Source organism: Daldinia vernicosa (genome assembly GCF_022497035.1).
Source record: "Daldinia vernicosa strain CBS 139.73 unplaced genomic scaffold F5Y00scaffold_3, whole genome shotgun sequence".
In the NCBI taxonomy this organism is placed as follows: Eukaryota; Fungi; Ascomycota; class Sordariomycetes; order Xylariales; family Hypoxylaceae; genus Daldinia; species Daldinia vernicosa.
In genome coordinates, this window is record NW_025953919.1 from 954,777 (window position 1) to 966,995 (window position 12,219).

Genomic DNA, 12,219 nt, shown 5'->3' on the forward strand with positions numbered 1-12,219 from the left:
CATCTGGGGAACATTCCCCCACCGACTTGCCAAGATGACCCGGTTACTACATCCATACTGACAGACTGACTGTTGTTCCCTCCATCATCTATGCTCACTTGACTCCAATGAATCGGATACCGCCTGTTATCACTCCCACCGTATTATCTATCGGGACGCCACGGTGACAACTTGTCATCAATGCAAATTTACTAGACAACTAGACAAGTTCAAATTGATGGCATAGCACAGTGCACATGTACCTATCAACTATGATCTACGTGCGGGAATGCTTATTGACGCTCCCAGAGTGCAATGGCATTTTATAGAGTTTGAAAACACTAGAGTTAAGTATTGGTTTAGATATATGTCTTGAGCATGGTTTAAATATGAGTTTGAATATGAAAATAGGAAAAAGCCTATCTTAGCCATAGGTCGGAGCTTAGAAGCATGCCTTTATTATAGCCGTGCGAGTCAGGTACTATAAGATTACGTAATGGTAGAGCTCTTTGAAGGGGTTGGCTTGGGAATGGTACTGGCATGCAGTTACCGAATCTCAACCAATCAAAATTACAAGTGGCTGGTCCTGTCGTTTGTCCCATAACCTCAATATGTTTGTTTACCTTAGGTAATTACCTAGGTACCTATGTATTATCCCCTTAAACTCACCTCCTATTATATACGTCTGTTACGATACATACGCTATGCTTCGAACTATTTATGTCCTTGTATATCCTTCTCGTTTATTCGCTGCGCATTGGTCGTTCTGGCTACCTTATGTCGACACTGACAATCAGCAGTCCAATATTGGTGACCGCATTCATGTAACAGGCGACCGTCTCAACGGGTTTCAGTATGAATATATCCGCAACTATAATGTTTGCGAAGACGATAGGAACCCTAATGCATTCCCTATCGGGCTGGTGTCAGAGACACATTTGAGCCTACCAAACAAAGACGGAACCGTTACCTTAAGCGAAGAGAAGGATCAGAGAGACGTAGAAAATGTTGTTAATGCATTTGACGCGGCTTGTAGGGAGGTGCCAGCACCGGGACCTAGCCTTAATAAAGTGAACAGAGATGCCGACAACGCTACTGGAGTGCTTCCTAAGAGGACAGAAGTAAAAGATTGTCAGTGGTGGGTGAAAGAAGCGACTTCGCATTTAGTCCAAACAGGAATTATGTTGCCATTGGACGAAAAGCATGAAGAAGAAACTCCGATCTTAAGAGTGAATAAACTACCACGGCATTAATAAAGCTAGATGCTCCCACATACCTACCGGCTAGACTTCGCTAGCCAGACCAACATCAATCATGTACACCTGTTTGTGGCGAAGAAGTGTGGCTGTGAGCTTTTAAGCCAACTCGAGGGACTCAAGGGAGTATCGAGAGGCTGCCTATTCACTAAGGTCTGAAGTCTGAACCAGAACGACTACCTACTCGAATTAGCAATTTAGAACGCGGCACTAATTGATTCTAAATCCTTGCTCGGCTCCTCAAACATGGCCGCAGCTACCACCACTGGTACAGCGCCCAGGACAATACATGTGGCAGAACTACCCAGCGCAAGGAATATGATATTTCGCGATTCTTCGTTTTTTAAGGAACATGGGCATGACCTTCCGTCTCCAAAGGAGATCCGAGAAAAGGATATCGAAGTCAATAGCTTTCGCGCACGATCACCAAGGCCTCCACCGATCCTGTTCGAAGAACTGGGACTTGTCGTCAAATATGGCTCAGCGATCACAATAGCAGAAGCACAGTGCCTATGGTATTTCAACAAATACATGAAAGACGCAGTGCCTACACCGGAATTGTACGGGTGGTGCCATGATGACGGCGAGACATTCATCTACATGGAGTTTGTCAACGCCGACACATTAGAAGACGTGTGGCCATCACTTAATCAAGAAGATCAAAACATAATTTGCGAGCAGCTCCGCACTTTCGTGGAGGCATGGCGCAGTCTCCGTCAGGAGACGGAACCATACTATGTCGGTAAGATCACATATATTTCGTAACTAATATAGGATACTGACAGCTCAAGGCCATATCGGACACCAAGGGGTAGGCGACATTATCTTCAGCGACGCAGGTGATCCGCATGCCGGCCCGTTCGAAGACATAACGCAATTTCATGATTTCTTTGCGCGTTACTCCTGCCGCCTGCAACCGGACTGGAACCCGCGCCGTGACTTTCCCGAACTTGCCGGCTTGGCGGACGACAGACCGATAGTATTTACGCACGGCGATCTAGACAGGAGTAACATACTCGTCTTTCCGAGGGATGGAGAATCTCCACCCCGTGTAGCCGCCATTATTGACTGGCACCAATCGGGATGGTACCCATGCGATTGGGAATGGCTTAAAGCGGAATCGAGGTGCGACGCCTTTTGGGAAGGGGGCCGGGACACGGCCTGGCTATTGCGGATTATGACGCCAGCAGACAAAGACTATCAGGTAGCTTGGGAATTTATCATGAGATCTTTGGGCTTCTAGATTTAGTCAAGTAAGAATGTATCAGTATGAAAAGCGTTGCTTATACCAATGATTAATCTACAGTTCTGAGGGGGATAGATATTGTGCCAATTCAAGGCTCAGCCCTTAGGGGATTGACTCTCCTGCTAAGTAATTATTTTGCATTAGCTCTTGTCATATATAAATAGGTAGGAGGTAGGTATATATACCTAGATACCTACCCATGAACTAACTCTTAAGTGGTTTCATTTCGAACCGTGCCATTACCCCTATTTTACCAGTGCTCTTTCGATACTGGCAGGTACCTGGGTACTTGAATGATTATGTCAGCGTCCAAGCTGTTTAGCGCCAAGCTTTCAATTGTACGTACAGGCGCCACACATATTGACACACATACTGCCTCACGTAATGCAACTAAGGCTCCCTGCTAATAGCAGTTGAACCTAGCAGTAGAGCTTTGGATTCATAGAACAATTAACCTCAACCCATTGGCGCGGATCTCTGGGGTTTATCAAAGCCACTCCCAGATCCTTTAACTACCTACTCAACGCCGACAACTGATCAAGTAGACCTAAAATCTTACACAAAGTCAAACCCGCCGCATTGCCGTATTCCCAAACCTCCGTCGCGAGAACTTCCCCTCTAATTCTTCGATGCTCTCTGGCGTAAACGGCAGCCTAGGCCCCAACAGGGTACTAGCAGTAGCAGGCTCAGTTTCTATAATATGAAGAAACAAATGACCATCATATCCCACCAAACTTTAGTCGCTTTGTTACCGTTATCATGTCCACACGCCCAGGTCGTTATCGATCGTCCACCTCCGCATCGACACCGCTAGCTACCTCTAAAGCTACCGAAGTCCTCCAGTCTCTCCTCGATGCCGTATCCTCTATCATCTCCGCCCCTTCAAACAACGGCTACCCGAAATTCGAGCCCTTACTAGTCCAGATACGTCAAATCCAACAATATCTATCCGCAACTGCCCCACCCAGCTCCGTCCAAGACGACTTCAGGCATCTTCGTGGCTTTCACCACCTACTCGACGTACTGCGGTCCTTCTCTGGCTTCTATAACCTCCAAACGCGAGATGATGACGAGAAGAGAAGTTTCTTTAAGCTCCTCGATGTCGTATTCAGTGCTCTCGCTGCCGCCTTCCGCGCGCATCCCGGTAACCGACGGTATTTTCGTACGCGGGTTGAGGGCGGTGGTTGGGATGCTTTGGAGCAAATTATAGCGAGTATTGGCCTTGGAGGTAGCGATTCAGATCTGTGGACAAGCTGCCAGCTATTTGGGAAGCTCTTCTCCTTGGCTGTAAATGATGCCGCGCTGGATCAGCTATGTTGCTCTGCCACGCTAGATGATGCTGCGCCCTGGGTTCTGGTAGCGCCGGACGAGTCTGATACTGGAGAAGAGGGCACGAGGAGCGAGGTTCACGATGTTGCTCGCCTAGGCGACCATATGGCGTCGATTGAGGCGGCGATCCAAAAAACTGTTGGTCCCAAATCAACTTTGCAAAACCCCGAGGTCATTCGTACTATCGTGGACTTCTGGGAGTCTCTACCACGCGATAAGCAGGTCCCGGAAAATACGGCTTCCTTGCTGGTACTTAAGGTCTTATCCTCGATTTTAGATGTTTCCAACATCAACCTGTGCCTAGTTCACGAGACAGGTGTTTTGTCTCGATTCTTAAAATTTGCTTTCGACGGAAATTCTCCTCTTAACGATGTCGAGCGCGAGACAGTTCTATCTATTTGTCGATCTCTAATGCCTTTTGGTGTGAACCGGCTGGTAGATGCACAAGAATTGCTACTTAATCCCTCCTTGGACTCATCAGATTTCTGCTTAGAGGTAATGCATCAATATGGTGGCCCTCCATATATACAATTCGATTTATCCCAGAACGGGCACTCTTCAATTGAACTGCCAAGTTTAGGGCGTCCATTCCCCCCTCAGTCTTCCGCTGGATATACATTTGCTGCGTGGGTGCGGATCGATCAGTTTGATCCGAAATCGCATACCACACTTTTTGGAGCATTTGACTCAACTCAAACCTGTTTTGTTCTCGCATATCTCGAAAAAGATACCCATAACTTCATTTTACAAACTTCAGTTACCTCACAGCGGCCGAGTGTCAGGTTTAGAACCTTCACGTTCAAGCAAGGGAGATGGTATCATATTGTGGTGGCCCACCGAAGACCTAAAACAATGACACCCAGCAAGGCTTCCTTATATGTGAATGGTGAATTTGTCGAGCAGATACGAGCTTCTTACCCTGCTCAACCGCCGTTATCCAACGGTAGCACAGAGAGTTTTGCATCGTTTACTTCTTCGAGTAACAAGGCCATGCCGGTCCAGGCATTTTTAGGAACCCCTCGTGAACTTTCTTCTCACCTGGGTACAGGATTAATACATTCAAGATGGTCTCTTGGTACAGCCCATCTTTTCGATGACGTATTGAGTGATGATTTTCTATCGGTTCCCAGTCGGTTAGGAGTTCATTACCAAGGGAACTTCCAGGACTGCCTTGGCGGATTCCAAACCTACACAGCATCCGCAGCCCTGGGCCTCCGTAATGACCTGGTTAGTACTGGGAAAGATGACTCTGATATCATGAAAGTTATTAGGGATAAGGCCAGCTATGTGGTCCCAGAGCATAAAATTGTCCTCAGTGTATTACCATCTTCGATCTTCCGGGAAAAGGAACACTTTGGCGAGTCACAGCTATATCGTTCTTTGTCTCGAGGGCCTGCTCATACTCTGGTACAAATGGTGCTTAAAAACGGTACGGGTATAGCTATTAATACGGCGTTGCCTTCGATTAACGATGCGCTTCTTCGTTCGAATGGCGTGGCAGTGTTGACTGGAAATCCCATTGTTGCAACTCCCCAATTCTTTGACGATGCCCTCTGGCAATTGGCGGGCTTCACGCCACTTGCGTTAAAGTTAATCGAGCGGGCTTCTTCGGCCGAAACGCTAGTACGTGCTATTGAGATGGTCTTCCTGTGTATCAATTCGAGTTGGCGAAATAGCGAAGCTATGGAGAAGGATGGGGGCTATGCGATCCTGGGAATTTTATTAAAAGCTAAGCTCGGTTTTGGCGGACCTGGAAGCGAGGGGCTGACTGAGAAGCTGGCGATTTCGAATATCGAAAAGGACAAATTATGCGTCCAGATCCTCAGCCTCGTACTGGGATTTGTCGGTTATAAACACCGAGATTCTCTTGAATCGGTGATCATAAACCCCTTAGCCTATCGCATTCTCCTAGTCGATTTTGATGGTTGGAGAAAATGCGGACCTCTTGTCCAAGAGCTGTATTATAAGCAGTTCGTGACTTTCGCCGTGATGAGCAAGTATCATCAATACAACAACCGCAGGCTACTTCGAATGCGTGAGTTACTTGGGATCTAAGTAAGCGCCCTGATTTACACTAACATCATCGTGCTTTAGGAATTGTGAAAAGGCTTCTCGATGCCATTAAGTCGGAGCCTCTACTGGAGGCTGTACTCCCCTATTTCATAAGCGCTATCAAATGCCTCGTCAAATGCAACTATAACACTGAGGTTCATCAATCACTCGCTCTGTTCATTACTTATGCTTTTCATCCCACTTCGAGATCCCTTCCGCGTACTCCAAAAGCAGCTAATCGTCGACCTTCTCATAATATTCCATTACGACCGCTGGTCCATGTAAACGGAGCGGGCGGGAATGACGTGCGGTTGCTCACGAAGAGAGAGGTCGGCATACGTCTCTTAGATATGTATAGCCAATTGCTATGCGAGAAGGGGAACTTGGCAATTATTCGGAAGTTCGCTAAGACAGTGACAAACAAGGTACTTGACGCACGGCCACTGCATAAAAAATCCAAGCTGATGATGGTCCAGTGGCTTTTGTATCTTCTCACAGAAAACGACCCGGAAATCGTAACGTACGGCTGCAAGATACTTGCTAGACTTTTAGTTACGCACGGGACGGCCTATATTAATAAGTTTTCGGGGAAGACTGGGGGTTTCTGTATCATGGCTCACCGTCTCAAGCGGTGGTGGGATATTGCAACTCTTTGGCCCATCTGCTTCAGCATCCTCTTTGGATATGATGTCGCAGAAATAGACTTTGAGAAGAATTTCGACTTTTTCAGTTTATTAGAAACGTTTGGGAAATGCAAAATCGCCAACCCAGATGCGTTGTCAATCATCACGGCCATGATCCAGCACGCACTGAAAGATATTCTTAAAGCCCAGGAGGATCCAGCTTCTCCCCCACCGGATTCGAACCCGGCCGTAACTAAACACGAAAGTTTGGGGACAAGACTACGAGCACGATCAATGTCACTTCAAAAGGAGCTGGAATCACGAGGTGAGTATCTCTTCATTGCCGTGGATGTCAACTAATTGCCTTTTAAGAAATATTTGAACCGCGAGCGGAACGTAACGCCGGGAACGCTGCGGTACTCCAGAGCGTCATTCGGTTCATGGCAGACCTGCATACTCGATCGGCGGACTTCCAGGATTTTGCCCTATCCTCAGAATACGTGAGGCTGCTCCTGTCTGCCCTCTACCCGGCTATCGTAAGCACGGATCCGGTCAATCCCGAGATAGAACTCAACTCTAGAGATTCAGCACTTACTTTCGAAGGCGGCGATGTCATCATTCGCCCGATTGGCGGGACAACGAGTGCTTCACCCGTAATTAGAACGTCTAGCGCGACCGACACGTCGCTACCTTCTACTAGAATTACTCATACTCATCGAGGAAGTCAATTACGGAAGGCCTCATCTTTCATACTTCTCACGTCCCAGAAGTCCACCCAATCCAGTCCGGCACGTCTCGTTCATGTTATGTCTCCGAAGAAGAAAGTTGCCGATCAAAATGTTGGCCATGGGTTAGTCGAGGGTCTCCTGGAGCTTGTAATCAACGTCTTCGTAGACCAACTACTGGTAAGAAAGGAATTTCCGGGATTCGGCTTATTCCTTAAGGTACCTCCTGGATTCCAAGAACACCAAGCATACTTTGAGTCCTACGTGTTGAAAAGCACGATCGTTCATATATCAACAGCGATCAAGCTTAATTGGAAAGTTCTAAGCGAGCCGAAAGTACTCACCAACATGGCCAGGTTCAGTCTCCACATGGTTGAAGCAATATTCGAAGGGTGGTTTATGAACGGTACCGAATCGATGTTGAACTTTGCGGGACTGTTACTGGAATATCTCCAGAAGCCAGACGTTGCAAAAATGAAAACTGTAAGACTATGCAGCCAAGCAGTGACGACTATTCGAGGCTCGTTTCTTAAACTAGTCCTACTTAGACTCTCGGAAATGGACGATCCGCAAACCACCGAGATGGAGGCAAATTTTTCAATGGAGAAGATACTCTACTGGCAGATGGTTGTATTAGAGTCCTTGTCACCCGATGATGACTATATGAAGCTCTTCTGGTACCAACTCTATACTAAGTTAGTAGATACGAGGCGAGCCGTACGACTTGCTGCTGTCAATATCTGGCGCATCATGCTCGTGCAGAAACCAAACGAATGCGCATCGCTATTTCGATTATCCATGACATCCGCCTCAGACCAGTCCCAGCTTGCAACGGACTTCCAGAAACTTACCGAACTTGATACAGACGCATTCATCGACTGGGTTGATGAACATCGGCCTTCACTTGATGCGTTATTTCTGGGGGGTCTCTCGCGGGCCTGGGAAGAATTCGTCAATACGGAAAACCAACGTACGACAGAAACAGCTAAATCACGATTGGCAAAGCGGAAAGAGACTCTGAAACGATGGCATTCTGAAATGGTCGAACGGGACAATATCCTACTACGCCATGACATGGCCAATTCTGCCTGGATGAAGTCTATTTACGCGTCTGAGCATTTCAAGCATCAGCGCCTTATGCAGGACCAACAGGATGATGTCATTTTCTTTTCCTCCTCATTTTCCCGGATGCAAAAGGACCTTAACCGGCCAGGAGCCGTATTATACGATCCTAAGCCTATCAAGTGGAAACTTGACAGGACAGAAGGTCGGAATCGTATGCGCCTCCGGCTTCTACCAGACTTTTCTACCGACCATGACCAGTACCAACCCAAACGCAAAACGATAGATCAACCGACAGCTTCTACTTCTAAAGGAGATTCAGTTGATCCTCCTGCTGCGACTCCTGCTTCAAGAAAACCTGCACCTCCATCCATACCCCGGGGGCAGATAAGCAGTCAAGACGAGGTCACTGAAGATGACGCCGATGACGCTCCGGCCGGTACTCAAGTTGAAGCAAAACCTGGACAGACAGCTATTCCCGAGGATGACTTCGAGATGATTGACGACCCGAACGATCCTAACGATGCTGATGACGGGTTCGAAGACAAGAATAGGAGAGTGATGAGACGCCTACAGCAGGGCGACACCGTTCAACAAGTTTACAACGTCTCCCGCGTCAATGGTCTTGAAGCATTTGAGGGTATTCTTTTAGTTGGGAAGAACGCTCTTTATTTGATGGACAGTTTCTTCCAGTGTGCGGATGGGGAGATAGTAAACGTATGGGAAGCACCCGCCGAAGAACGTGATCCTTTCTCTCAGATCATAACCGGTGCCAAGTCTAGCGAAAACCGTCAGGCCGTAAGCCGCGCCTCTCAAGACTCCCGCAGTTGGAAGTGGCACGATGTCATAAGTATATCGAAGCGCCGGTTCTTATTCCGAGATGTGGCCATCGAAGTCTTCTTTACCGACGGTCGTAGTTATCTTTTGACTGCCAGGAATCCGGCGATGAGAGACGAAATATTCTCCAAGCTCGCTAACAAGACTCCGCACACCGCGGGAGCTAACTCGCTGCCCAACCCAGAGGATGCCTGGCGTCTAGAGTCGCTCAAAGTCTTCGAAGAGTCCCCTCAATCGTTTGGATCAAAATTCGGCAGCATCTTCAACTCTTCTCCCTGGAATCCTCTCATGCGACGATGGCAACGAGGCGAAATATCTAACTTCCATTATCTAATGCTCGTGAATACAATGGCAGGTCGGACATTTAATGACTTAACCCAATATCCAGTGTTTCCCTGGGTCCTGGCAGACTACACGAGCGAAGAATTAGACTTGAATAATCCCGCCACGTTCCGAGATCTATCGAAGCCTATGGGCGCCCAGACTCCACGACGGCAGCTTGACTACCAAACTAGATACACCAGTCTAGCTGAGATTGGCGAGAAGCCTTTCCACTACGGCACGCACTACTCGTCTGCCATGATCGTTGCGTCGTACTTGATCCGTTTGCCTCCGTTTGTGCAATCCTTCATTCTTCTTCAAGGTGGCTTCTTTGACCACGCGGACCGACTTTTCTTCTCGATCGAAGGATCGTGGAAATCCGCGTCGCAAGATAACGGATCCGATGTCCGAGAGCTAATACCAGAGTTCTTCTACCTCCCAGACTTTTTAACGAACGTAAATGGATATAACTTTGGCGACCGGCAAGGTTCTGCTGGCCGAGTCAACCACGTTGAGTTGCCTCCATGGGCCAAAGGTGATCCGAAGATATTCGTTGCGAAACATCGCGAGGCATTAGAGAGTCCTTACGTGAGCCAAAACCTTCATCTATGGATCGACCTGGTATTCGGTCATAAGCAACGTGGCGAAGCGGCCGTAGAAAACTTGAACGTGTTCCATTATCTCTCCTACTACGGTGCCAAGGATCTTGATAACATTACGGACTCAGACGAACGACATGCTACAACAAGTATTATCCATAATTTCGGACAGACACCACATCAGGTCTTCACCAAGCCCCATCCGCCACGGGAGAACGTCTCATTTCCAGTGAAGAGACTGGATACGGCCAGCCATTCTCTTGCCAGGATACCTCACCCTCTTCTCGAAAGTCGCGAGAGGGTCGCGTCCCTAGTATATTCGCCTAAACTAGATCGGCTCCTATGCTCATCCCCCTTCCGCCTCAACCTTCCCCCTTTCTTCGACAAATACCTCGAGTGGGGATTTGCGGATAACAGTGTGCGTTTCTATCACACAGAGAATCGAAAGAGTGCGGGCGTTAGCGAAAATTTGCATACAGGCCAAATATCATGCATCGTCGTGGCCGATTCGAAGACGCTGATCACTGCCGGTGAGGATTGCGTCGTGTCCGTGTTCACCATACAGACTACCTCAGGTAAGCCCGTGGAGCTCATGCATCGTTCTTCACTATTCGGACACAAGACTCCGGTCACGACAATTGCGGTGTCAAAGGCTTTTAGCACGCTGGTCACGGTTTCCGGAGACGGACACGCGTTCCTCTGGGATATGAATCGTCTCGAGTTTGTGCGAAAGCTATCGAGCACTCGAGCTGTCGAGTGTGCTCGCATCAATGACGTATCTGGGGAGATAATGCTATGCTCAGGGCCGAATGTGACGTTATACACAATCAATGGCGACTTGATACTCGACCAGAACGTATGCTCCGAGCCCGATGACTACGTATATTCCTGCTCTTTCTACGAAGGGTCGGGGAATGAGTGGTTAGAGAACTATCTCATCTTTACAGGACATAGGAGAGGTAGGGTAAATATCTGGAAACGGATCATCAAGGGTGGCAAGTGGGGGTTGGAATTGGTAAGACGACTGGACCACATTGATACGCGCAGCGAGACGGGGACCAATACGGAGGCCGCGATCACCTGCATCACCCCGATGCCGCAGCTGGTGTATACCGGAGACGACGATGGACGAGTTGTAAGTCAATATGCCTACATGGAAACACAACTGGAGCTGACACATGACCTAGTACGAATGGAATCTCATCCAAAGGGAAAGATAGAGTCTGACCCAAAGAAAGCGGCCATCCGCGGTGCGCTGGAAGATGCGATCGCAGAGCATTGGTGCATAGACGGGCGTTTGCTTGAGATTTTAGCACTCTTGATATACGGCGCGCGGAGGGTTGTTCTGTTACGTAGCCCGTATTCCCGAATTCCAGGATAGATGATACGGGGATAGTTCGCTTAGATGGGACGGGCTAGACGCAGATAACCAACGAGTAAACGAATAGATGAATACACGGCGCTGGTCGTGCGGAAATGAAATGAACTGAACTGAACTGGACTGAACTGGACTGAACTAGATGATGACTTTTAACTTAATTGATTGATTATAGTGAGGCTTGAGGGGGCACTCTTCTTTCATGCAGCTGCATTTAATACGTCCCCGTCCCCGTCCCCCTTGAGGATATCCCGCCTAGCCCCGTCTTCATACTTTGCTCCGAGGTTTGACGACTTGAGGCGCTTGGGGTGCGGTTTTGATATTGATATATACATATAGATGCGCCTTTTGATCCGCGGTCCTGCTCCTATACCCTCCCTATTCCTAGGTAGGTATGTTCCGGATATACTTGATGCATACATAATAGCGCTCAGTCGTCGTAGCCGGTTAGCGTCTTTCGCGGACCGGTAGGAACTGCGGGTATTCGTTAGCATGCATTTATTCTCATCAGCACCTGTTATCCCGATGTTCCTATCCCCATCCCTATCCTCATCCCCATATTCATATTGATCTTCATCTCTGTCTCGGTAGGTAGGTAGGTAGGTAGGTAGATAATACGTACTGGGATACGTCAAGGGGATCGGCGGGGAGCGCTCGTAACCCAGGCGCTTCATGGCGGGGGGCACGGTGGCTAGCATTAGAGGGCCGACGGCGCCGATGATGACGGAGAAGAAGTATGCGGGGCGCTCGCGGGCGGCCCAGCGGCAGTACCGTAGGGGGCCGGCGAAGAAGGCTGGTGTTGGGGCCGACAT

General features: G+C 48.4%; 4 protein-coding genes across 4 annotated transcripts; 3 read left to right on the forward strand and 1 right to left on the reverse strand.

Annotated features, from left to right (window-relative positions):
* The first annotated feature begins 443 nt into the window (after window positions 1-443).
* Window positions 444-1,302, forward strand: F5Y00DRAFT_105111 (uncharacterized protein). The gene has a single exon (XM_048003829.1). It carries the CDS (start codon window positions 684-686, stop codon window positions 1,230-1,232), a length of 549 nt encoding a protein of 182 aa, XP_047869533.1. The 5' UTR covers window positions 444-683; the 3' UTR covers window positions 1,233-1,302.
* Window position 1,303: 1 nt separating this feature from the next.
* F5Y00DRAFT_105115 (kinase-like domain-containing protein) lies at window positions 1,304-2,729 on the forward strand. Its single transcript, XM_048003830.1, has 2 exons — window positions 1,304-1,977; window positions 2,027-2,729. The coding sequence occupies exons 1-2, from the start codon at window positions 1,482-1,484 to the stop codon at window positions 2,476-2,478; spliced, it is 948 nt and encodes a 315-aa protein (XP_047869534.1). The 5' UTR covers window positions 1,304-1,481; the 3' UTR covers window positions 2,479-2,729.
* Window positions 2,730-3,069: 340 nt separating this feature from the next.
* Window positions 3,070-11,428, forward strand: F5Y00DRAFT_105134 (beach-domain-containing protein). Its single transcript, XM_048003831.1, has 4 exons — window positions 3,070-5,845; window positions 5,905-6,810; window positions 6,858-11,164; window positions 11,217-11,428. The coding sequence occupies exons 1-4, from the start codon at window positions 3,241-3,243 to the stop codon at window positions 11,247-11,249; spliced, it is 7,851 nt and encodes a 2,616-aa protein (XP_047869535.1). The 5' UTR covers window positions 3,070-3,240; the 3' UTR covers window positions 11,250-11,428.
* A 409-nt stretch (window positions 11,429-11,837) lies between these two features.
* Window positions 11,838-12,219, reverse strand: F5Y00DRAFT_257627 (NADH-ubiquinone oxidoreductase 9.5 kDa subunit; the record flags this gene model as incomplete). Its single annotated transcript, XM_048010592.1, has 2 exons — window positions 11,838-11,881; window positions 12,030-12,219. 2 exons carry the CDS (start codon window positions 12,217-12,219, stop codon window positions 11,838-11,840), a joined length of 234 nt encoding a protein of 77 aa, XP_047869536.1.